The sequence below is a fragment of the Hyperolius riggenbachi genome, chromosome 12 (assembly GCF_040937935.1).
Source record: "Hyperolius riggenbachi isolate aHypRig1 chromosome 12, aHypRig1.pri, whole genome shotgun sequence".
NCBI classification, from domain to species: Eukaryota; Metazoa; Chordata; class Amphibia; order Anura; family Hyperoliidae; genus Hyperolius; species Hyperolius riggenbachi.
Genome location: NC_090657.1, coordinates 104,884,834 through 104,912,333, shown reverse-complemented (window position 1 = coordinate 104,912,333; position 27,500 = coordinate 104,884,834). Strand labels below are relative to the sequence as shown.

General features: G+C 40.6%; 5 protein-coding genes across 18 annotated transcripts in view; 1 reads left to right on the top strand and 4 right to left on the bottom strand.

Annotated features, from left to right (window-relative positions):
• Positions 1-13,771, bottom strand: part of HOXB3 (homeobox B3) — a 79,588-nt gene extending 65,817 nt beyond the window's left edge. Inside the window, exon 1 of the mRNA XM_068263860.1 lies at positions 13,499-13,771. The gene's annotated coding sequence lies outside the window, so the exon portion shown is untranslated. The remainder of the gene's footprint in view (positions 1-13,498) is intronic.
• The window catches only part of CALCOCO2 (calcium binding and coiled-coil domain 2), a 755,339-nt gene that overhangs the window by 347,754 nt on the left and 380,085 nt on the right, over positions 1-27,500 (top strand). The gene's annotated exons all lie outside the window — the stretch shown is intronic.
• HOXB5 (homeobox B5) lies at positions 2,462-4,689 on the bottom strand. The gene is made up of 2 exons (XM_068261955.1): positions 3,986-4,689; positions 2,462-3,343 (listed from the first exon to the last, which is right to left on the bottom strand). The coding sequence occupies exons 1-2, from the start codon at positions 4,494-4,496 to the stop codon at positions 3,096-3,098; spliced, it is 759 nt and encodes a 252-aa protein (XP_068118056.1). The 5' UTR covers positions 4,497-4,689; the 3' UTR covers positions 2,462-3,095.
• On the bottom strand, positions 6,253-8,610 carry HOXB6 (homeobox B6). Its single transcript, XM_068262302.1, has 2 exons — positions 8,155-8,610; positions 6,253-6,640 (listed from the first exon to the last, which is right to left on the bottom strand). The coding sequence occupies exons 1-2, from the start codon at positions 8,564-8,566 to the stop codon at positions 6,384-6,386; spliced, it is 669 nt and encodes a 222-aa protein (XP_068118403.1). The 5' UTR covers positions 8,567-8,610; the 3' UTR covers positions 6,253-6,383.
• Positions 15,802-24,138, bottom strand: HOXB8 (homeobox B8). 4 transcript variants are annotated; one of them, XM_068264069.1, is made up of 3 exons: positions 23,718-24,138; positions 23,111-23,384; positions 15,802-16,327 (listed from the first exon to the last, which is right to left on the bottom strand). In XM_068264069.1, exons 1-3 carry the CDS (start codon positions 24,136-24,138, stop codon positions 16,288-16,290), a joined length of 735 nt encoding a protein of 244 aa, XP_068120170.1. In that variant the 3' UTR covers positions 15,802-16,287. The 4 variants fall into 4 exon arrangements, with proteins under 4 accessions (XP_068120170.1, XP_068120171.1, XP_068120167.1 ...); XM_068264070.1 differs by lacking the exons at positions 23,111-23,384; positions 23,718-24,138 and adding an exon at positions 20,577-21,037 and having other exon boundaries at positions 15,802-16,541; XM_068264066.1 differs by lacking the exon at positions 15,802-16,327 and having other exon boundaries at positions 22,904-23,387.

The following is a 27,500-nucleotide window of genomic DNA, read 5'->3' as shown; positions in this document are numbered from 1 at the left end:
GCAAATAAAACATTGCCCACATTTCAGTTCACAAAGTTTTCCCGAGTAAGGGAAGGGAGGGGGTATAAAAAAAAGACAGTTTGATAATTATAGAAATGTTAATTCTCGGAGGCGATGTCATATAGGAAAGGTGAACGAGGGTTCAGCAATACAACAGGCTGCGGGGTGAAAAGTGCAAGGAGCTGGTGCAGTGTGGGTGACGCACTGCGACTTTCTCATGGAGGTGAACTAGCGCAGTGTACACTGCAGTGCAAACGTCCCATACTGTCTGCCCCAAACAGCAGCACTGTACACGGCCGTGCAGTCATTAAGCGAAATTATTTGGCGCTCATCTCTAATGTTGGATGGGTAGTATGTTATTACATCCATATACTCACACAATCCTCCTATTTAATATCTTGTAAGAACATATCACCTGTTTGAGTCATTTACAAGCTAGTAAGAGGCTGCTAATATTCCCCTTTCCAACTCTTTCACTGGTTAGCAAAGACAAAAAAGAGGAAACCAGATGCAGAGCAATAAAAGTCATCTCTGTCTCCACAGCCGTATACCAGTTTTCCTGTTTATTGTGAGAAAAAAAAGTACCATCCGCTTGAGTGCAGCAACCTACTCTACTGTCCCAACCCCCAGTCCATCCTGATACTGCCGCAATTCTGTCGCAACCATCCCAACATACCCCGGTAGGGTCATCTAAGTCATTATTTTGTATTATTTTACATATATGTGTAGTTTACAAACAGGGCTATGCAAGTTTATTCCTTGTTCAGCCTTTGACTTTTTTTTTGCTTCTCCCAGCCTGCTGTAATTTGACTCTCTAAACGACCCTTTTAGATGATTCGTCATTTATAATTCCCCACAAAATCCATTTCTCGTGACACAGAGTGAGGGGAACTGTGAGTACAGGACCCAAAGCCCACAGCAGATGTTGCCTTCTCCTGCTGAATTTTCAGCCCCCCCCCCCCCCCCCCCCTCTCATTTTACACAGAAAGAAACCTCTCATTTTTAGCCTTCAGTTTCACACTGTAGCCCTTAAACTCTGTCATTTCGGTATTCTTAAGTAAAAACCCTTTTCTTTTTCCATGGCACAGTAGTCGCCTATTTTCCAGTGACGTGTACAATACTCCACAATATTTAATTTCACCATAGGGAAATCTGTCATGAACTGTGTAATGAAAACTGCCTATTTTCAAAAAATGTGAATGATGTCATTTTAAGTTATGTAGTGAGCACAGTGTACACCTTTTATATACCCAGGGTTTTCATTTAGTGCCCATACAACAAAGAAGTGATACATTTCATATCCCAATGAAACATTACAGTATATATCCACTTTTGTGGAGGCACACATATGTAATTGTAGGTCATATATACAGTAAAATGAAAGTCCTATTAGCTTCGCTATCTACTGTGCATTTAGTTCACATGAGGTTTTTGGGAAAAAAATTATATATATATATATATATATATATATATATATATATATATATATATATATATATATATATATATATATACATATATGCATATATACATTATATGCTAATTTTATATTTCTGAATCAGATTAATTCATGCTCTACTGGAAGAGGTCAGCAAACCTGGTTGTCTTTATCGCATATCATGAAATAGCGACCATCTAAGGATCAGCAAGTTAACATATTAATGACATGACAGCAATTAGGGGTGTATGAGGGAGAGGCGTAAAGCAAAACTTACTTTTTGGTGCCAGTTCCTGTGTCCTCTGCATAGAGCAGCCAACCTGCACTGTGTCTGACATTCCCTGTAGCAGCTCATCTGCTGAAATACTCACTGGCTGTGTCCCTCACAAGCCAGTTAAACTGTCACTTAACATTGTGGAGAATGTGAAATATATTGTACATTGTCAACTCCCTAAAACCATAAACCTAAGTTTATGGAGCTCACGTGACTTTTGAGAGCCAGTGAGGGGATATCTGTCTGAGGTCTGGGCCATTTTTACGATCTAACTTCTAGATAAAACCGTACCCATTTGACATGTAAATGTCATACCTACTTTGGGTGTAGTTTGCCTCTGCAAAAATAGCTATGGGGACTGAGATGTAAGGCTGTCCTTAAAGTCCTCCAGAAGGCCTAAACACTGTACAGATTTGGGGTAAGTGTTTAATTCTCCCTGTACTTTCACTCACTCTACTCATTAGCATTTAATGTGTATTTTTTGGCGGGCGGATATCTGGGATTATTTTTCTTCTATTGGGACTTGTTGGAAATAGGAGGACAGAGTTTTTAGAACTGTAAACTTTGGGAAGTTCTGAGAAGCTTTTTTTGGTCGCCTACAAAAGTTTTCTTACGTCAGGGGGGTATTTGGAGGACCTTACTTTTATAGTATACTATAGTTATTAGTGTCCATGTGGGAACAACACAAACAAAGACAACATAAACATGGAAACAGCGAAGACTGACTTCAAGTCGAGATCAAACAGAAGAAACGTTTTTTCTTTTATTATTATTATCATTATTAATACAAATACAAAAGACTGATTGGCAATTCCTCAGGCAGCCAGACAATACAGGTACCTCTAGTAGACAAAACATGTCAATCACTCCTCAACACGTATTGATGACAGGAGAATGAGCCTAACCTTGTAGTAGTAGAACAGCAAATACAAATAAGATATCGAGCATCACCACAGACCTGACACTGATAGAACACAACTGGAGACTGGGCTTTTTAGTGCATCAATAGTTGATGTTCTGCAGATAAGGGAACTAAACAAGAAACATTTAAAAAAAACCTGTAAACCGTTCAACGCCTTTTTTTCGTTTTTTTTATTACCAGTTATAAATAATTTAAAACATTTAATAGTTTGGATAACCATGCTACGTAGTCCATAAAAAGCAGCAGTATCTTACAGTCACAAACATTTAGGACGTCACGGCGACTTGAGAGCACTGTACACAGCTAGAAATGATGAGGATATGGGGTGCAATCCTGGGCAGGAGCCACCACTGTGTCCTTTACACTCGACATGCCAAGAGGTGCCCCCAGCAAGTGCCACAAAAAGAGGTCCCAGTTAGGGAGCCACGTCAGAGTCCCTTCCATGGTGCTGAGTGTCCCTCTCAGGGCTGGAAGGCGCTTCCTGCTGTCGCCAGATTCATGCTTTTCAGTTTATTGTCTTTTTTCCATTTCATTCGTCGATTCTGAAACCAGATTTTAATCTGGCGCTCGGAGAGACACAGGGCATGAGCTATCTCAATCCTTCTCCTGCGGGTCAGGTACCTATTGAAATGGAACTCCTTCTCCAGCTCCAGTGTCTGGTAACGGGTGTAGGCTGTCCTCGCCCGCTTGCCATCAGGACCTGCCATATCTGCATCGTGAGGACAATGATTGGAGGATTAATATCTCACAGACAGAACAGTCGCCCAGTCCTGACTACCCCATATACCTGTATTGCTGAACTCACTCCCTTCCTTTTCAGTCCTCCCAAAGCCCTGAACTGCCCTTCACCCCATACACTTGTCTCACATGACTGCACAACCTTCCATGCAGCTTGCCTTCCCACTACAAACCTGTTATTTTAGTCTTCAATTCGGCCCTACTCAACTACAGCAAAAAAGGGAACAAAAGCCCAATAGACTATTTAACTTTATTATACCACTGAGCTCATAGTCATATTTTTCCATCAATTTTTGCTACATTTTATAGCCCTGAAATTTTTATTTATGTCCTGAATTTTTTTTATCGCTTGCATTGTGATCTAGTGCATTACGGTGATAATTATACTACAGGCACAGACTGTGTAAAGTCTGACTACATTAAACACTGTTCTATTTTTATGATACGACCTGGCATTAGATTTTATTCCAGCACATTAGCCCATATGAGGCGGTGTGCTCAGTCTATAAGATTACCCGAGTGTTCTATGGGGCTGCAGGGGGAAAGCTACTAACATAAAGACTGGGCTTGCTCTCTTCGCCCCTGTGAAATGAGAAATAAAAAGCAGCGGTACCGTGATTGATGTGCAGCTTCCTCATCCAGGGAAATATCTGTGGGGTCTGCCCGTCTGTGCTGGCTGCTCCGGGTGAGCTGCTCTCTGCCGGTGCCCGGGACGTGCTGCTTCTCGGGGTGGCTTCTTCAGGCTCTGAGGAAGCGCTGGTTTCTTCTACCTCTGTGAAGAGGCTGCTGCTGGACGTGGCTGGGTCTGTGGGGACCTGCTCGCTCTTTCCCCCGTGGCTCTGGGACTCTGGGGAGGAGAGGGGGCAGCTGGAGGCGGCTCTGAACCTGTCCTCTTGCGTCGGGTAGCCTCCAGAGCTGTCCCCATAGTGGCTGCTGGAAGCGGCTGCCCGGCTGACGCTCAGGTCCATGCCATTGTAGTTGTAACCATAAGAGGTGGGATGCATGCTGCCTGTCTCCCTGTAAGATCCGTTCACATTGCTGTTGCCAGTGCCATAATTTAACACATGGTAGTCGGGGCCATTAGAATAGCGCCCTGAAAACGAGTTCACAAAGTAGGAACTCATTTGGGTGATTTTGGAGGCTTGATTTGTGGATCACCCTGTAGCTCACGATTTATGATGTATTAATGAATTATAGCAATGCACTGTACTTCGTTTTGCTATGTATGCGGCCAAATATGGGGGTGTGGGTGCGTTTGGAAATCACGTGCTTTTGTTGACCAGTCGTAAATTCTCACTGATGACCTCAAGAGGTAATTCATGCTCTATGGTTACAAATAATGACGATCTGAGAATCGTTAGGCCCAAGTCAATGTACGGCTTCCAAAAAGAAAAAAAATCCCTGGGAAGTTGGGCTCTGCCTGGTGGCAGACTGCGACACCTACCGGATATTCGGTGAATTGCAGCTGGTTACACACCCTGAAAATAACCCATTAGATGCCCTGCCTGCATAATATTTAGTTATTTCTAAATTATTGTTGTTTAATTATGATATGATGACTGACGTAAAGGCTAACTGTCCTAAGGCCTCATTAGGCCCAATATACATCCAGCAGGCAGCTATTGAAGGCAATAGCCATTGGGTATTACTAGCCTACTTAGACAACAGAAACAATACACCGAGCTTTAAATTCGGGTTTCTTAAAATGATTATACTAATGGAATATGGTGTCGATACATCTCTATGGGCTTTATAGTCATAATATAACATTTTTATGTCTTTTCTATGCCAAATAATGTAGATTTGTATTTGTCACTTGCCGAGAACAATGAACGTTCTATAAGAGAACTATGAGAGCCCCAAATTCCAATTACATACACACAAACGTTCCTTTATCTAACTGCTATAAGGAGGTAGACTACATTTTAATAATGTTTCCCAAAAGTGGAAAAAAAAGTGTGATTGGTGGATATTGAAAACCCCACTTCTATGGATTCCCTCATTTATTTGAACATCAGGCAGCATACATGACATATAACACCTTGCATAAATAATTAGGCGACCTGTCAGATCCTATGCAGCACAGTTGCTCTTGAATGAAATAAGAAACAGACATTTTTTATTTTCTTTATAGAAACGCATATTTTTTATTCCCAGCAGATAAGTTGATATGTTAACCATAATGCTAAATATACAGTGAATAAAAAGAACCACAAGTATTCATAGTCGACAACATTTAATAAAATATCCCAGGCAAGCTGAAATTGTGTGTGTGTGTGTGGGGGGGGGGGGAGGGGGGGATTATTAGGTGCCGGTCTGAGGCTGAGATGGTCCAGTTGTACTACTGTACCTCTCATGGGGAAAGTGCAGAATACAGCCAGTGTTTAATGAGAACGGATGTTTGGTCAATCTGAATTCCCATGGGCGGTGTGCTTGAAAATACAGACATAAGACTATTTGTGCTTTCTAACAGAACAGCGTTTTGGATTTGTCAAAAATGCTCTTCTTGCATGGGATCCTTGTTTCCATTCACTATTATTAGCTAGCAGAGGTCCTTAGAACTGTCAAGTCATATCACTAGGCCAATCCCCAAATCCCCATACAAGCTACAAATATATAGAATAAAAAAAAAAGTCAACACACAAACACATTGGAAAATCATAAAACAACATAATAAAAATAGAACATTTCACAATTAGTTTTTAGGTAGTATTTTGTACTCTTCAGTAGACATGAAAATACAACAGACAACAAAATATGCAAATCGTGCATCGTGGAACACCTAGGCAATATATATATATATATATATATATATATATATATATATATATATATATATATATATATATATATACTGAATTCCAGTATTGCAGGCCGACAACAGTCAGACATATAGGTAGTAATACTACAGATAATTTGTGTCACTATGTTTTGTTCTTTTACCAGTCCTGTGTGCAACAATAATTTATTCAAGGTACAAGGATTGTGGTGCATTTTAGCGGCTCAGACTGTCACTCTGCGCCCTTCTCATCTTCTCCTGCGCTTGGCAGGGAAGAGTTGAGCAATTTGCTCTCTTTTTTCCACTTCATCCGCCTGTTCTGGAACCAGATCTTGATCTGTCGCTCAGTGAGGCACAGGGAATGGGCAATCTCGATCCTGCGCCTCCTGGTCAGGTAGCGGTTGAAGTGAAACTCTTTCTCCAGCTCTAGAGTCTGGTATCTTGTGTAGGTCTGTCGTCCTCTTCTTCCACTGGGCCCGAACACTGAACCTGCACAAAGGGACATTTATTAGAAATAGTGACCTTTTTCTGGCCCACAATCCATTTCCTGTTGTATACTACAGGAATCTGGTGTGGAAATGTGACAGCACACAACACACTCTAGGCTTATAACTTGTCTGTAATCTGTAAAATGTCACTCTAATGTAGTATATTATATAAAACCTTAGGGAGTACTAATACTTATTAACATCTGTATATGAAAGTATGTAAACATTGCTCTAATATTGGTCTTAACTCTCTACTTTGTAATAATGTCTGGTGATGGGTTCACTGAAGTGTCCACATATACCGCACATTTTGGATGCAGAGCTTAACATATACATGGTACATTACTGTATTCAGTGTATTAGCTACTTATCCATAGACAACAACTATATGGTTGCTGAATCTATTTGTTAGCTATATATAGGACTCATTTTGAGAAATATGGCAAGAAAAGAACAAATATAGCAAATAAACAAGCCAATATTACATCCAATGTGTGCTGTGCTTGCATAGATGAATATTTGGGATTATATTAAATATCAAGGTGTTCCTCGGGTTTCTGCAAGCGGTTACAATAATAGATTTGAGCATTTAAGTGATAATGAAATATATTGATCGTCAGCAAGCTGCGCATTAATGGATTCAGCACTTTATCCTGACTAATGGGCGGCCAGTCCAGCATCAGAGGAAAACAAACACAGACAGCGAGGAAACGTGGGGATGCCTCAGCAAGGGGCTCGGTGGGGAGAATGCACTTTTCACTAACAATAAGTCACTGGACTAAATTATCTTCTGGGACTGTTTCATTACAACAAACTCTGATGGTAATTGTACGGCGTCTCTTTACCTAGACCTAATGTATATGTAAAGTGTGCTTATTATGGCTTTTCATACCAGTAAAGTGTGTGAGTGAGAAGGGAAGAAGGGAAGAGGAGAGGGGGGGGGGGGGGGGGGGTGCAGAGAGAGATAGAGAGAGACCCAGAGACAGAGAGAGAGAGGGGGAGAGAGATGTGGAGATAAAGTTAGGAAGAGAGTCGTAGAGAGTTGGGAAACAGAGAAGGAGATAGAGGGCAGCGAGGAAGAGAGAGAGAGGGATGGAATATATATATATATAGAGAGAGAGAGAGAGAGAGAGAGAGAGAGAGAGAGAGCCTGTGAGAGAGAGAGCGAGAGAGAGAAAGAAAGAGAGAGAGAGAAGCAAAAGTCTAGATAAAATATGACAGGATGCAGAATGGAAGATGACAGATTATGAATAGCAGCCGAGCATACACCAAGATAAGGAATACGCACAATAGATAGGAACCATAAGTAAGTGATGTATTCCGTTAAGCAGAAGCCTAATAAAATAAAGAGTAGAATCAGGCGATGTGAAACGGGTGACAGTCTCTCCTTGGCTTTGCTATCAGACATATACATTTGGTTGGGTCTTGTGTGATTTATAGCTGCCTCGGCTCTGCTTGCAGAGGGGGGAGAAGTAGTGTGAGCAGGAAAGAGAGAGGAGGTAGAAAGGAACTTACTGTTGCAGGAGTTCATCCTCTGCATCCAGGGGTACACTGGCGTGGGGCACTTTGCATCGTCCTGGTCCTCATAGAGCAGTTTGCTGTGCACACAGTCCGGTTTGCGCTGTTCGTGGCTGTACTGAGACTGGTCATCCAGGGAGGACATAGCGCAGGAAGCTTCCTTGTCCCTATAAAATCCAGCTGCTCCATAGTCACAAGCGGCTGTCCGGCTGTATGCCCCATTAGCCTGCTGATAATACGAGGATGAAGCATAACCCTTTTCTTGTACTCCAGAGGCCCCATAACTGGCCGAATAGTGTCTTAAAGGATCCGCATAGCCTGAGGAGTATATGGGGATCTGTCCTAGGAAGGGTTCCTGCCCACCAGGCAGAGTTACCGGGAAAGTGGAGTTGACAAAATAGGAACTCATTGGGAGGAGGCTGCAGTCCTTCCTGCCTTTATGATTTGTTGTGTTTTATAGTCCAAGTGGTTTAGCTATTAGTAGTTTATCGGAGATTGGGTTTTAGCTGAAGGGGGATGGCCGGGTGCCAGTGAGGGACAGAAGGAAATAGAGGCATATGATCACATACTGACCAATAGCGAGCGTCTGAGATTGCGAAATAGCACCCTAGAGGGGCTTCTATTGCACTAGGGACCCTCTCTGATCAAACCACCAGCCTCTGTACAGAAATACAGCAAATAATCCTCACTACATCTCACTAAATGCATACAAGCTATTTATTTACACATAGAAATAAAGGCTTCCAACAAAACTTCCTTTAAGAGAATGATCTTCCCTGTCAGTATGGGGCAGACCCCCTACATGTAAAGTAGGTAAAGCTGATTACCTTGAGAAAAATACATTCGAAGGAAGGCATAACTTCACTGTTTGATGAAGTATCAACTGGCTGGAAAGGGGAAAACGCATTCTAATCGCACAATCTCTCCAGGCACACAGAGCAGCTCCAACCGCCAGACCTTCACCGACTACATACAAGCCGACCGATCCCGACTACCTGGCCTCCACTGGTGTCAGGAGCCCCATAATACGTCTATGGATTGCCTCTAATCTGACCAATTACGCAAAGAAATAAACAAAGGCTGGCCTCATGCATATTTATGCTCTGGAAATTATATATGTTCGGGAGAATGGGAGTTTATGCTGAACGATCCATATTTAGGCGTCAAAAGTAGCAACATTTATGACAAACGTTACCTATAATAACGCTACAAATCAAATTAGGAGGCGGGGATTACTCCATATTCCGCCTTCAGGATATGTAAATATAGGAATAGGCGGATAGACGCTACATGAGAGTGGACGTGTGTGTATTCACTAGCGCTTGTAATTCACCTATTTGTGTTAGTGGCGGATACGCACACAGATCTCTATATACCTATGTACATTTAACATATTTATGAGTGTGTGTGTGTGTTTAATATATATATATAAATAAATTATATATATATATATATATATATATATATATATATATATATATATATATATATATATATATATATATATATATATATATATATATATTTTTTTTTTTTTTTTTTTTATTTATTTATGAATATACATCAGTGGGGGTGTGCACCACTAACACAAATACCTGAATATATATATATATGTAATCTTGCTCACCGTACCGTTTATAACATTATAATGGTTTCTCCTCTTACAGGTGGAGGGTCTTTCTTTGTTTTGCGGACATCTCATCACTTTTCTTTTTGAAGAGCGCAATGGTGGATTAATGTAAACTGTACTCCAAAACCCAGACCCCTCCCCAGCCTGACTACAGACATTGTAACGTTATGCAGCGACTTTTCTGCAATATCGTGTTAAATAAGTGAGTAAATAATACATCGGTGGAGATTTTTGCGACTTTTTTCCCCTCTTATTTACGTCAAAAGAAGTCTTTAGCTGAACAGCGCCAATTTCTCTAGTTGCAAGAGCTTTATCTTCTGTCGAAAACAAAACAGATCAAAACATCGAAAAAACTGCAGAGCGCAGAAAGTTTTACACTGCGAGATTTGTATTTTTCATTTATGACATGAATGCAACATGATCTGGAATTGATGCTGTTACATTTGGAAAGCAAATAAAATAATGCAAAAATCTGACTATTTCTACTTTGCTATGAACCTCGTGCATCACAACTTTAATTGTACTTCCATCATCCTTAATATCTAACAGGTGAATATTAAGAGCTACATTCAAGCATTCTGCCCGAATTTAATTCACATACACTGTACACACTACACACAAAACACACTATACGTACGTGTACACGCGCACAGACACACAGACACACAGACACACACACACACACACACACACACACACACACACACACACACACTTTGTACATATAATATGTATATGTACACACACACTTTGTACATACAATATGTATATGTACACACACACACACACTTTGTACGTACAATATGTATATGTACACACACACACACACACACTCTGTACATACAATATGTATATGTGCACACACACACACACTATAAGTACATACACACACTCCCTGTACATACAGTATGTACATGTACACACACACACACACACTATTATGTACACGCACTCCCTGTGCACACATACACATACACACTGTAAGTATGCACACACAATCCCTGTTCATATAATATGTGTACACACACACACACACACACACACACACACACACACACACACACACACATTATAAGTACGTACACACACTCCCTGTACATACAATATGTATATGTAGACACATACACTGTAGTTACCTACAACACATGCACACACTGTACATACACTAGGTATCTACCTGCCTATACATACACACGTACGCACATAATGTACATAAACATGGGATCCCCCTCCCCACCCCCATCATGCAACAGTCTGGAATATTTGCAATCCCTCTAGGATTCTTTAGAAGCAAATTAACTCAGTTCACAGCAGGCGTTCTCACATTGGGAGCTTATTGCTGCAATAAAAACGACATTTAAAAAGCTTTGTACTTTATACAGCAGGGAAAACTCACAGAAAACAGACCCAAAGTTGTCGGTGTCTGTTCCTGATTACAGGCTAAGCTAATCTACAGACCGCAGAAGTGTACGAGTGTACTGATCTCTCCACACTGGGAACCATGCCTCACTTCTACAATGTCATGGCATTACTGCATTTATTCCAGCTACAACAAAACTCTCTAGCCACGGCACAAGACTTAATGCATAATAATAATAATTATTATTATTATTATTATTACTATTATTATTATTATTATTATTATTATTCTACTACTACTACAACTTTCATATCTCTGCTCAGCTAATTATGCAACATACAACTCATAGAAGGAGAATAGAACCCAAACAGTAATACATTGTATTATATTCTAGGTATTTAAATAGATTTTGAATATCATGTATTTATCATTATTGCTGATGTAATTGAATTAGTCTTATATAACGATGATGGTAGGTAGTATAATAGTAATAATAATGATATTATTATTATTAATAATAATAATAATAATAATAATAATAATAATAATAATAATAATAATAATAATAGATATACTTTTCCTCTTTAGAATCACTCATTTGTTTCCCATTCATACCCAGACGCTACGCTTGTTTCTATATGAAATCTATCCGAACAATATAAAAATGTGGCAAAGGTGAAACAGTAATTAATTATAATAATCAGCTGTATTTAGTCGCTACGCGTAATCCTAAACTCACTTAACATAAAACAATATTTACATAGACAAAAAAGAAAAATATTTACACTTTTGCATACTGCGGCTAATACGCACTTACGGTCATTGCAGCATTCTGACAGCAGGTGGCAGCAGATCATACATTTTGACTGAATTTTGCAACACCGAAGCTTTTCAACAAATTCACTTGCTCCCCTAGAAGCAATGCAGGGAAATATGGCTGTGTGCTTGGAATACTAATGAATAACTCAATGTTCAAAATAGGAAAACACTGCGCAGTATGCAAATTAGCAAATTATAATACAGTACCTTCAGATACACTAACGTAACATAGTCTTTTACTGTCATAAAATGTATTCAGTGTGACACTGCACATGGCTTTATCATCATCAGCTTTACACATAAACAAAAGGAACATATAGGGGATGTCTGTTACATTAATATATATATATAGATAGATAGATAGATAGATAGATAGATAGATAGATAGATATACATATATCCATAGGTAAAACCAGAATGCTTTATTGTCTATCTAAGTAGTCTATCTAATATACCCAATAATAATACTCACGCCATCTACATAACAGACACGTTACTATCTACCTAATATCCCACTACAAAAATGCTATAATTCTTTCTATCTATCTGTCTATCTTTCTATTGCCTATCTACCTAATATTCCAATACCAAAATTAATTCTATCTATCTATGTATCTATGTATCTATCTATCTATCTATCTATCTATCTATCTATCTATCTATCTATCTATCTATCTATGTATCTAAGCTATCTATTACCTATTTACATAATATTCCAATACCACAATTCTATCTATCTATCTATCTATCTATCTATCTATCTATCTATCTATCTATCTATCTATCTATCTATCTATCTATCTATCTATCTATCTTCTCTATATTTGTTGTAAAGGCTAAATCCTGTTTTTCTATTCTTTTCATAGCCTATTTCTGAGTCTGGTAGTCGCCTGTGCTACAGATCTGCGCAATAGCCCACAACTTGTGCATTCAGATCACGTCGCAGCAATGTCCATCCTCCCTTTTTTTAAATACAAAAGGAATTCTCAGCATAGAGATATGCATTTGTTGTAAATATTATAAAATATTTCCTTGTTGTTGTTATGCCGTGCCTTGAAGCATTTTACAAACATGCTGAAAATATGAGCGAAATAGCTAAAGTATCTCTGTATGTATATCTAACATGTACATGCATACACTGTGTATGTGGTATATATGCTGTATATGCACCGCACACAGTGATATATATATATATATATATATATATATATATATATATATATATATATATATATATATATATATATATATATATATATATATTGTGTATACAGTATATACCTTGATTGATTAAAGAATCTCTTCATTTTGTAGCGTGTGTGAACACACGTGCAAGATAATGGGTGTGCTCTGTTTAGTATGACAAGTGTTAGCTGTGCATAGACATGTATATGTGTATGGAGAGGGCAGGCATGTAGGTAGCATGTAGTAGAGTGCAGAGATTGTGCTATAATCTGTTGCTGTATAAGCCCAGTCACTAGGCACGCTAGGCATGGCAGGCTGGGGCTTGGTATAAAGGATGTCTTCCTTACCTTTGCAGGGCAGGTGCGGGTTATTTTTAGCCCACAGATTGTCCATAGCGGAGCTCCGAGCCTTCTCCTGTCTGTCTTGTGATTGCTTTTAGATTTCTGTCATTTGTCTGCAAAATGGAGTAAGTTCCCTGTGTGAGAAATGCTGTCGTGAGCTCGCAGCTCCTCCATCCTCCTCCTTCCCTTCTCCTGCGTCCTCCTCCTGCACTCTCTTCCATGGCTATGGCTGTACTCCTGTCCCTCACAAAGATGACTTCTCCCCACACACAGGACAGGAGAGAGGAGCCCTGGAGGAGACACTGATCCTACCCAAGGTGCGGTGGCCGAAAGACTGGTGCAATATAACCACATGGGAAATGATAAAAGTTCATGTTCACGGCTACAGGTCCACATGACCGGCCCTGGCCAATCCCAGGACCCAGCCACTCATAAACTTCTAGCACAAAGTTGTAAATTTTCATAAAACAACAAGGAATTTATTGCATTTCTTCATGACTGCTTTAAGTGCAGCCCTTTCTCCGCCGCCATCTTTTTTTTCTCTCTAAAAGGAGAATGTTGCAGTTCCTGTAGCTGGCTGACATTGAACATGGGGCTTCTTTCCGCTGCCTTTTCTGTTATTCGGTTTAATCTCTACAGGGCGATAGGTATGTATGCATACATACATACATACATGTGTGTTATATATATATATATATATATATATATATATACATATATATATATATATATATATATATATATATATATACATATATATATATATATATATATATATATATATATATACATATATATATATATATATATATATATATATATATATATATATATATATATATATATATGTGTGTGTATATATATATATATATATGTATATATACATACATACACACACACACACAGTCACATACCACACACACACAGATATAATTTACATGTGTCTGTGTATCCTGAACACACACACAAACACACATATATTTTGTCGCCAGCTCTGGGAGTGACGCTTTTGTCACACAGTGTAAATGCCAAGGTATGCATTATACCTATTTTGGACAGCCTTCTCTTCTCATATTTTTTTTATTTCGTGTTTGAGTGTACTCAGTATAACCCGTATTTATGTGAGCAATGTAATTATTTTACAATATTCTCTATGCATCCAAACGTTTCGCAGTCTGCGACAAGCCAGTGTGTGTGCGGAGAGATTCGCACGCTTGTCTAGAGCATTTTCTGTTTATGACGCAGTCTACCTGAATGCTCCATCAGTGATCACATGATTCAGCCACCCGACAGCCCTGTATGTGGGGTTTACTACTTTATATTAAAAAAAAATAATAAACCACTGTTTTCTTTTAGCAGACTTCTTGGACTGTACCATACACCTCTGTGTCGTCGACTACATGAAGACATTTGTAAATAAAAACTTGATGGTGAGAGCACTCTCATATATACATATGTATACATGTGTATACACACACACACACACACACACACACACACACACACACACACACACACACACACACACACACACACACACACACACACACACACACACACACACACACACACACACACACACACACACACACACACACACACACACACACCCTCTCTTTAGTGTATATATACACTTAACTTTAGTATATATAGCTGCTTCTCTCTCTCTCTTTATATATAGAGAGACAAAGCACGCACACACACACATACACACACTCTATATATATATGTGTGTGTGTGTGTATATATATATATATATATATATATATATATATATATATATATATACACACACAAATTGAATAATAAAATACACACACGCACACATATATATTCTGTGGTCTGATTTTCGATTTTCAAATACTAGATCTGTGATGTGCTATGTCTTTAAAAAAGATCCCATTCACTGTGTTAACCTGTAATTGCTACTCCTGTGGCAGCAGTAATACTGGTATTGCTGCTTATACTTACTTCTTATACACAGAATTATTATTATTATTATTTATACCACTAATAATAACAATAATCATAATACAAACTGTACAAGAACCAATTACAAATATTAGAAAAATTCAAGTAATCTGTTATCCAATTTACTTGTTTCTTTTATCCTTATACATATATTTTTTTCCACTCATTTTTTTACCAAGACTTGTCCAGAAATAAATAAGACAACTACCAGCACTTTTAAAAAGTATTTTATTTGTTCGAAATATTACCAGATCATTTTCAAATGCAAAAAAAAATCACTAAGATTAAATTATATTAAAAGTAATTATACACCACATTTTTCTTTATACACACGCACACATATACTACATAACAAGCGTTTTCAAGAGGATTTGGGTGAACTTAAGACAACTAGTGTTTTTATTTATTTAATTTTTCTTTTCTTTTTTTTTCTCTTTCATTGTTTTTTTTTTTATTTATTTTTTGTTGGTAACAAGTCAGCAAATATGTGACTATAACCCACAGTACATACTACTGAATCTGAACAAAACACGTCCCTACACAAAGAACTGGGATTTGTCTTCACAGTTAAATCATACAAACTAATCATAAACACAGTCACGATATTTTATTTCTCAGGGTCTCTCGGTAAATTGGAGTCTCTGAAACGTTTGATTTGCAAATACTTGTGCTACATGACGTCACATGGAAATGGATCTAATGTGTCACCACATCGGGGTAGGTAGCTAACCCTATAGTAGAAAAGGGATCTAGGTAGTATGGCAGGATCCTGAACAGCCAGTGGACCTTGTATGGGGGAGTCTCCAGTCTTTTGAGAGCTCTGGTCACTCCTCTTCCTCTTCCTCAGTCTCCGGCTTTTCCTGGCTGTTTGAGGAAGGGCTGGACGCCTTGTTCTCCTTTTTCCACTTCATCCTCCGGTTCTGGAACCAAATTTTGATCTGTCTCTCTGTCAGACACAGGGCGTGAGCGATCTCTATGCGCCTCCGCCGCGTCAGGTAGCGGTTATAGTGAAACTCTTTCTCCAGCTCCAGAGTCTGGTACCGAGTATAGGTCTGGCGGCCCCTTTTCCTGTCTGTGCCTAGAACACACACACAAAGTTACAATGCAAAGCTCACTGTGCTGTAGGCATACATTGGGTCCCAAAAGCTAGTAACATGTAGGTGCCACTGTGTTATTAATCTTATGACTGATACATACAGTATATTGAGTGAGTGCTGATGTAGACAGATATCGTTATGTGTGTATGAGAAGAGATAGTAGATAGATAGAGAGAGAGAGAGAAGAAATACAATATCTTATCTATCTATCGTTCTATCTATCCCACACACAATCCAGATATACAAACACTATACATGTATTAAGTGAGACCCTCCTGATGCTAAAATTAAGGTATCCAATGTCATTCGGGCCTGAAACCCACTAGAGCGTTTTTTTGAGCGTTTAGGGCCCTTTTCCACTAGAAATCGCTAGCATTCGCGGTGAACGCTAGCGATTGCGATTCAGCAAAAGTTAAAAATTTCCTGGCGATTTCCTAACGTTTGCGATTGCGATTTTGCTAGGCTATGCACTGCATAGCAAAATCGTGGCAATAATCGCTCTGCTGCGTGATCGCGATTAAGTAAAAAACGAATCGCGGTAGTGGAAATGACCTACCGTGATTACTATGTTAAAAAGCAAACCGTAGCGATTTGAAAATCACTAGCAGTTTGCGATTTTGCGATTCAGCAATCGCAAACGCTATAGTGGAAAAGGGCCCTAGACATTGCTTTCAATTGCTAGCGATTTCCCTAAATGCTCTGCCTATGTAAATGGATGGGACAGGTTCAACTAGAGCATTTCCAAATAAGGAAATCGCAATCGCAGGACATGCAGCATTTTGGGAGTGTTTTCATTCTAATGAATTGTATAAGAGCAGGGAAATCGCTCACACAATCCCTTGCAAAACGCTATGACTAAGCGCTAGCGATAGCATTTTGCGCTTTCTAGTGGGTTCCAGGCCTCATTTATGGTTGCAGAAAAATGTATCTCCTTTGAATGTCCAGTGTATGTAAGCTGTGTTCTAATGTAAATACAGGAATCAAGTCTGAGGAAGGCTTCATAGGCGAAAGCTTACTCATTTTCTTCTAAGTTGGCCAGTAAATGGAATCATCCTGGTTCAAAACTTCCTATAGTACCATAAGTAAGGGCCATGCAATATAGTGTCAAAATGGTATGAGGTAGACAATGAGAATATGGACTGTAGACATAAGCTATGAGGGTGGGGGGAAACTTTTTGGATACGTTTTCCAACACCCCCATCACATTCTGTCCATACAGTCCATCCATACTCCATTTTGATGGGATATTGCTTATTCCTAACTTATGAGAGGGAAGGAAGGAAGGAAGGAAGAGAAAGACAGAAAGAAAGAAAGAAAGAAAGAAAGAAAGAAAGAAAGAAAGAAAGAAAGAAAGAAAGAAAGAAAGAAAGAAAGAAAGAAAGAAAGAAAGAAAGAAAGAAAGAAAGTTCTCTCTTTCTTTTTTTCTCCCACTCACCTAATATGTTTTTACACACCATTTTATAGTGTGCATGATAAAGATGGTGTGAATATCCCCTTTTTGCCATGTAATTGCACCTTACTTGCCTTAAAATAAATCCCCTTTATCATGTTGTTCTTTACTATTCATGTATGTTCTGTTAATATGATGTGTATCAATGCAACTGATGTGAACTTTTCTGTTCTTTCTTGTGAACCGCCCTGCCTACTTTGGGCAGTAGTGGATTTTGTACTACCATGTACCACTTTATTTTACCTTAATAAAAGATTTTTTGGGGAAAAAAAAGATAGTATGAATATGGACTGTAGACATTATGGTATGAGGGTGGGGGAACTTTTTGGGTAAGTTGTCCTTAAATTCAGCCCGTCCCTACTCCTGCTGCCATTTTGATGGTATACAGGCCTGTTCTGACGTATAAGACACTATAGTCATTACATGTAGTAATATGCGATGTCTGTACAGAAAAGTGTGCTCATTATATTAGCTGGATAGTGAAATGGATGATAGATAGATAGATAGATAGATAGATAGATAGATAGATAGATAGATAGATAGATAAAAAGATACTGTAAACAGAGAAATCTACCTATGGATCTCTCTCCCCCGCACATACTATGCATTACATATTATTTTTATAATGTGAGTGGCTGGTATCATATATGGGACATTAGAGGCACAGGAGGGTGCTGATACTTCTCCTATTTGAATTAATATAAATACTATATAGCTGTGCTCATAGTGGGTTCTATAAGTGCAGGCAGGATTGTGATCTCTGCAAGGTGCTGTGGGGGCACATGCAGGCGCTGTGTCGTTTTCTAGGAGTAGGAGATGATTAGATAGGTAGTGCTGCAGGGGATAAGGTGGTTTTGATTAGCCAGATAGGTAGTGCTGCAGGGGTTCAGTAATCACATCTGTTATTCTATGCGGGGTATTGAAGGAGAATTAATAAGTGGATAGGTAGTTCTCTGAATATCTGTGGGGGGCACCAGTAATCGGATATCTACTTCTGTAGGGGGCTTGCGGCCCATCAGTAAGTGGATATTTAGTTCTGCGGGGATTCTTGAAAACAATCAACAAAGCGATAGATACAAGTCTAGTAACATGCAAGCCGCAGACATATGCATAGTGTGATGATAGTTTACGTGCCTGCACGCTAGAGTTTACAGTATAACACAGGAAAGAGTAACAGGACATATGTTACTGGGTAACACACGTGTTTGTGGTCGAATCATATCCACTGTGACGAATTGCTGGATTAATATTTGGTCAGTCTTTCTCGCAGGACAGGAGGAGAAAGTTATCCCTGCCCCCAAATAGCTAAGATGTATCATTCATATGCACGGCCACTAACATGCTATATATACTGCTATTGCGGGCAATCATGTCTATCCTGGTCATGGAGGGCTGGCTGAAAATGGTGAAAACACAGATTTCTATATCAGCCATATACTAAACTGCTGCCTCCAGCGCTATACCTACATATACATAGGCACGTATTGGCAAATGCATACCCTGTATGGTCAGGGCACGTCTATAAACAGCACATGATGGAATGGAAAGAAGAAAGACGTTGATGGAGCGTCTGAAACAATGCAAATACAACATAACTCGTCAAGCTAAAAATGTAGTAACTGTGCGTGTAGCGGTATCTCTGTACACAACACTTATTTTGCGGGTCTCCAGCTCGGAAGGGTGTCATCATTACAGCTTCTCCATCAGGGAGGGGAACAACATTGTGACGTCACTAACTGTTATGATTCCATCACATAAAGACATGCCAGGGGAAAACATAAGAAAGAAAGAAAGAAAGAAAGAAAGAAAGAAAGAAAGAAAGAAAGAAAGAAAGAAAGAAAGAAAGAAAGAAAGAAAGAAAGAAAGAACAAGTAGAGGGATGGCTAGATAGATAGATAGATAGATAGATAGATAGATAGATAGATAGAGAGAGAGATAGATAGATAGATAGATAAAGAGAGATAGCTCGATAGATAGCTCAATAGATAGATAGATAGATAGATAGATAGATAGATAGATAGATAGATAGATAGATAGATAGATAGATAGATCTACTCAGTAAACACAACATCAGCCAGCAAGTTATGTTCTCCCGTTCCTGTATAAATCAAGCCAGTGAATCGCAGGGAACCTAATTCTCTTTTGTCAGCCACTTATTGCACATTCACCGAGCTGCCACCTCACAGTAAATACAGGGCATTTTCACATCGTGTATCATCTCCGGCTCCTATTTGCATAGCTGCTTAGCAGTGGTTTTATGGTAAAGCGTTTGTTTTGCTTGTTAACTTCCCCAGTCCCCGTAAATACCCAGTGAAGAGCCCCGTGCCTGTAAATCTCCAGCCCAGCATCTCAGGATCCCTTCCCCACATGGTGCTGCTGCTCTGATCCTACCAGCTAGTGCAGGGGCAGGGAGAGCCCGGGTCCCAGGCTTTGTGCAGTGAACTCCATGAAGAAGGACGCCATAGAGAGGATTGGGATGAATCCCCGGCGCCATGTAATGATTCCTTGCATCCCTGAGGTGCCCTCTCCCCTCCCACCCTCCCTTCACACTCTCTCTCTCTCTTACCTGTGCTTCTCATCCAGGGGTAAATTCGGAAGTTGCTCTCATTCTGCAGCTCAGAGTCTCTCTGCTCGGTCTTGGTGCAGTTCTGTTTGGAGGAGTCACTTGAACACATCAGAGAGAGGTTCTGCTCAAACGGAGAACAGTGCAAGTTAAAGGAGGCTGCTGCCTCCAGGCCGTAGCTGGAGGGGTACACGGAGGGGGTCTGGGGGTGCAGGGTACTGCCGTTGCTGTAGATCCCGGCCATGGATCCAGGAAAGGAGGCGCCGCTCCCCGAGCCATAGCCGGTGCGCTGGCTGCTGGAGGCAAAGGCGCACGAAGTTTGCTCCGGGAACACTCCGGATGGGAAAACAGAACTTGCAGTTTGATATTTGGAGAATAAAGCATTCGCATAATACAATGAACTCATAATTTGGCCGGATGATTTGTAGGCCGGGACGTTTTAGTGTCGGTTTTACGAGGTACCGTGATATATTACAGAATTAGAGTCCAGATTTACACCAAAAAGGACCCCCTTTTTCCTCCCTGACCACGTGACTAGAAGACACGTGATTTCCCACCATCCAATCCAGGCTGTGCTTCCCACAGCTCTTCTAATGTGGAAAAAAAATGTTGTAGTGCTGGATTTATAAAATATGATAAATATTTGATGGGCTCTAACCCTCTAAGATCTATGTTTTAAAGTGAAATTGCAATGTAGCCGATAAGTAAGCTGTAATCTGTTTGATATGAGACAAAAAGGCTCGCGGATAAAAAAAACCACCCCCCTATATCTGCCGCTGTTCCCTTCCCAAGCAGAAAAACTGAAACCTATTTATTTCACTATTGATTTTGCTCTAACGCTCCTGTCTGCGTTCCGTGAGATCTCGCAATCTGTGCCATGGTTATTAATGGATCCTGCATAATGCCTCTCAGACTTGGGCCGGCAGATAAACCACAAAAAGACCAAAACATCCAGCCGAGGAAGAATTGTGCCTCTTAGCTGTGATTGCATGTTATGGCTGTGCTCAGGATGGCCTCGCAAATTGCATATTATGCCAGCGGAGCATCAATACCAGAGCTTCGTGCAGCAACTCAATTGTCTCCTACAAATATCGGCTATAATTAAGAATGCACTTACTTTTTACTCTGATCTGTCTCTTCTGATCACGCCGTATCCATTCTACAGTCTGTGTATTGTTACTGGCATCATCATTATTATCACCACCATTATCGCTGTCACAATCATCCTCATCATCCTCATCATTATCACCACAGTCATCATACCGATCATTCATTTCTCCGGACCCCTTTTAATTAACCACTTTTATCCACTTTGCCCATCATACCTTGCCCCTAACAGCCTATAATTGCCACCATAGTGTATATGGCCCCATTTCACCAGAAGCCTTTTAACCTATACCTGAAGGCTGAGGATTAGGGGTAGAATCCGGAAAGCACCCACCAATTCACCGACACACCAGGTAACCCTTGTCACACCAGTGTCAGTAACCCACTGTGCACGGAGATCCACTGTAACAACCTGGATTACCTGAATGTGTCGGTCAGAGACCACCAGAAGGAGACATTTGTGACCAAGGCTCTCTGTTTCACCATGACTTAGCCAACCATGCCTGTACTAGCCCCCCTCTCTCTCCCCCACACCCTCCTAGTAAACACAAGACTCCTCTGTCTGTAGGATCCAGTACAGACAGCAGCGTCCCCTCGGTATACACAGATGACTTTTATCCCTCTTTCTACCCTTCTCCCAGGAGGAAGTGAAGCTCCATACTCATGATGTCACAGTCCCTCTTGTAAACTTTATTGAGTACTCCTTCTTCCGCTGTTTCCATGTTTAGACAATAGGACAAAAGTGTGCAGAACCATAAAATAGAGAATCAACCCCCAATAAAAGGAATTCACGTATACAGTATACAGTCTGTTTCACAGTAACCCTAATATCACAAGTGGCTGTTCACTGGGCGCATGCTAACTACATCCTCGCACACACTGAATGCGGGGTGCCAGGGACAAAACAAGAGGGGGGCATCTAGCAGTGTGCTAGAGGGGGGACTACAGCTGAATTAGGCAGTTTCATGTTGTTGGTCTGTTTTTTGTTGTTTCATAGAAAGAAATACAGTAAACCACATAGAGAAATAGTGCACACAAAACTTCTAGAGCAAACCTCCCCCACCAAAAAGCCTCCCTCCAGCCCACAAAAAAAAACCCAAAACAAAACAAGAAGGAAAAATAAAAATAAAATCCAAGTTATGATCCACAAAAGCTATTGCGTTATACACACAAACACTAAGAAGTCACTTCCTCCCCTCTACCAGGCAGGAAGACAGCAGGATTTCTGGTCTTATGGGGCACTGGGCAATCAGGTATCAAATAGGATGAGTTACAGAGATGGGCGATTTACAGCTACAACAGCAACGTTGTGCCCCCTTCTGTGTCTTTCCAGGAACATAGGATGAGAATAGCGGAGCGCTGGAGACAGTGGCTGTGTCAGTGGGTACCATCAGTCCAGGCTCTTCTCGTCCTTTTGTCCAGCCAGCGACTCATCAGTGTCTTGTTGTGTTCTCTCCATTTTCTGTTTCTCCAGTTCCTCCTGCTCACATTTGCTGCTGGGGAACTTGTCTTTGTTGTTCTCCTTTTTCCATTTCATCCTCCTGTTCTGGAACCAGATTTTCACCTGTCTCTCTGTCAGTCCCAAGGCGTGAGACACCTCAATCCGCCGCTTGCGAGTCAGATAGGGGTTGAAGAGGAATTCCTTCTCCAGCTCCAGGGTCTGGTAGCGGCTGTAGGTCTGTCTGCCTCTCCTGCGTCCAGCGGCTGCTGAGGAGGAGAACAAGGCATGAATGAAGGACTGAGATAGCACAGGGACACACACAAAGTACAAAGGAGAAGGACAGTGCATGTAGCAAACAAGAGGAAAAAATAATAGAAAAGGAAAATAAAAGCAATGGATGCAATGGATGCACTTCCCTTAGTCACACAAACTACAAAGGGTTGGGAAATGAGTCTGGGAAATGTCCAGCAGTAAAAAGCAAACCTCCATCCGGGCAATTAAACTATAAAGCAGTTCACAAGTACACAAGTTTAGCCCCCCATAAAACAGTAAAGTGCTTGGGTCAGTTTATGGCTCACTGTCCCTCTTTTGCTCACCTTGTGGTCTCATCCAGGGAAAGAGCTGTGTGGGTGATGGACTCTGCTCAGAGCTCTCTGCTTCTTCCCCCAGGCCGGCTGAGGCCAACTTGCAGTCCGTGTATTGCACTAGATCCGAATCCTGACTGCTGAACAGGCTCTGCCTTTGCAAAGGGTCGTATCCATAGAAGCTGCTGGGGTCCCCATGGCAGGTCACAGCGCAGGGATTCTGCTGGTAAGGGGGCGAGGACAGGGAAGACGTTCCATGGTAAAACTCCTGAATCTGGCTAGGGTGCTGAAAGGTGCCCCCAGCACTGGGTCCATACACCACTGTGGGTCTGCCGCCTAGGTCCTGAGCAAAGCCACAATCATAGTAATTGGGGCGCAGAGATTCCCCCGTTTTGTACTTGGAGAAGAGTGAATTGACAAAATAGGAGCTCATTTTTTAATGGTTTAACAAACTGAAGAGAAGCAGCAAAAAAGAATCCTGGCTTGGTGTGTCTGTGATTTCCAGGAATATAAAAGAAAGATACAATCAAAAGTCTATGCCTGGGTGCTATTGCATCCCTTGTTTTTTTTATATATATAAAAAATACCACTTAAAGGACTTCTCGCTTTACATTTCCAAGAAGGGATTGCCAGTTCATAAACAGTTTCAGTGATTTACTTCGCAGCAAATGACTTGTTTCATATTTTGCAGCGTCTTTTCACGAACATTTGCATCTATTACCAGAGCCTCCTCCTATTGGCTTCTTGCGCTCCACACGGACTGTGCGCAGGATAGGGAGAGGGAAGAGATGGAGCAGAGAGGGGGAAAGGGTGGAGAGAATATACGGATTAAATATGTTTAACTACCTCCACTAATGAGATATCCCTCTCCACAACAAATCACATACCTAGCCCACCCCAAAGATTGATTTTTGGGGAGTGCTGGAAATTAAAGAGAGGGACATTTAGTCGTTAATTTGGCATTTTTAACGAGGCAGTTTTAGCCTTTTTAAATGTCAGGGTCGGTTTAGAAAACTGTAAAAGTACACGATTTAATTGCAACGAGTTTTTAGAGGTCCAATAAATGTAATTGGTATTTTAATACAAGTTATCAAATCATACAGTTTCTTAGGCTAAACATATTTTAAAACAAACGAGCCAGTCATATTTAACATTTTAATGATCAATTCCCCCTATTATTGATAAAGGTTTAACTGTTCGCACGTCAAGAATGGCGTCTGTAATCGCCCCCCAAAAAAGCCTGTAAACTGTTTAGCGAACTATAAAAGGCTATAAAGCCGGGATGTTGATGTTGTTTATGTCGCAGAATATAAAAAGCGTTAGCAGTTTACGAGTCTCCTCCATTACTGCGATAAAATAGCAGCTTCGATTGAAACCTTGCGCATTTTCCGCAAGATGCTGCGAGTGTCAATACTGAATTAAAATAATTATTGTTGTCGGAATAATACTTTGCCTGGCATTTGTTACCGTTTTTTCTATCTGGGATTTTAACGGTTCCCCTCAAGGATGTCAGTTATAGGGAAGGCATGGCAGGAACAGCTGAACACAACATGGTTCCCAAGGAATGGCCCCTGTCCCTGTTTCTGGGTTCCCTACCCCTCCCTCCCCCCCCCATGTCGTGTCCCTTGTAAACCTTTGTACCTTTATCTGCTATCACAAGATAAGCACACCAGTCCATCTACCTTACAAGGTTCAAAGGCAAAGTGCATGGTTTTATTGGTCGTCAGTGTGCTGCGCTGCTCCTGTTGTTGGCGTCTCTTAGCGCAAATACTCCTGCTGGGTTGACAGTGGCAGACATAGCAGACAGCGTTTCAAGATTTGTCCTGAGCCTATAGTATCAGCAGGATTCCCACAACTACGAGTTGTTGTTGTTGTTTTTAAAGAGGAGGTTCATGAAAATGTTAGACACCTGCCCTTGTTTTTTACTTTCTAAGATACTTTATGGATAGCCACACACGAACAATCTGTCTGTACAACTTTAGGGGCACACACACAGCTGTATGGTATAAAGGCCTTCCCAAGCAATCTATTTATGATTGTATATGCTCTATATCCATCTATCTATCTATCTATCTATCTATCTATCTATCTATCTATCTATCTATCTATCTATCTATCTATCTATCTATCTATCATCTATAATCTATCCACAGTAGAGTCTCGGTTGTCTGGGGATCTGCTGATGCCGGATAAGTGTTCTTTCTGGTTGTTTGAGATTCAATGTTAAAGATAGGCCCAGATAATACAGTACTGTACCTCACTCTATATACATACCATGAACTCTGTATTAAATGTTAAAATAAAGTCATTGATGGTTTATTACTGGTGGTGGTGTGTGTTTGTGTGTGTGTGTGTGTGTGTGGGGGGGGGGGGGGGGGGAGGGGGGATAAACCAGTTTTTAAGAACAGCAGAGCACAAACAGCCTAAGAAGTTAAACTTCACCACTGTTGGTGCTGCTGGCGATTTGTGCTGGTTGAGTTGAGTTGAGTTCCAGATAACCAGGACTCTTCTCTACTGTACTCTATCTATCTATCTATCTATCTATCTATCTATCTATCTATCTATCTATCTATCTATCTCTCTAACCACTGTTTACCAATCCATCACAAAACATTTGAGTCCCACTTTTGTCTCTTTTTGCCCCCCCCCCCCCGCACACACACACCCACACCTTACCTTTTTTTCACCTACCTATCACTTGGCTAATTCATTATAGTTATATATACATGTTCTCCGCTTAATATCCATCTAAATATTCATGACAGGATGGTAAAAGTGTTTTTTTTCTTTTTGAGACTCTAATCACACAATACACGCATACACCACAGTCATCCTCAATAATCAGTCAATCGGTGGCATCATCAAGCATCGCAACAATAGTGACCAATAAATGACGTTACATTATTAAACAAGGAGTAAACTAATGAGCTTATTTTCCTCTCACAGAATCTCAGAGAAGTTAGTCAGCTACAATCTATTCTCATCATTAAAGCTTGCAGTATTTTGGTTAATAAGCTGCTATGCTATGGTTTATTTCATGCTAGGAAAAAAGAATAACCAAGCAGCTCGGGGTGACCCAAAATTACTAGGAGCTGTACTTGTCCAAGCCCTATCCCATAGAGCCATATCAATCCCAGCCATGCACTGAGGAGGACCAACAGTCGGGAACAGGCTGTCTGCGTGTTGGGTTGATGTGGCTCTGTAAATTGTATAAACTATAGGTTTACTATATACCCGTGGTTCTGGGTGTAAGCCTGGCTTCAGGGGCATAAGGAGATAATTTGCATATTCGGTAGTGATGCATTGTGGGAGTCCACAGTCGCTCACTTAAAGCTGAATTATTGCAAATACCTTCTGTTTTAAGAAGGAGAACTACACTATGCTGGGAAAAGTAGACCTTGACAGACCAGATGCTGTTTTTCAGCTTTGAAAGAAAGACAAGTTGTTAGTTAATGCTAAGCGATGATTAAAGGGAAGGTCCAAGCAAAAAAAAAAAAATGAGATTCACTTACCTGGGGCTTCTACCAGCCCCATGTAGCCATCCTGTGCCCTTGTAGTCACTCACTGCTGCTCCAGTCCCCCGCTGGCAGCTTTCTGACCTCGGAGGTCAGGGCCACATTGCATACATTTTTACGCATTCCAGCTAGTGCAGGAACAAAACTTTACGCGTTTCACCACTAACGCGTAAAAATGTATGTGTTAATGTTCCTGCACTAGCGGGAATGTGTAAAAATGTACGCAATTCGGCCCTGACCTCCGAGGTCAGAAAGCTGCCAGGGGGGGACTGGAGCAGCA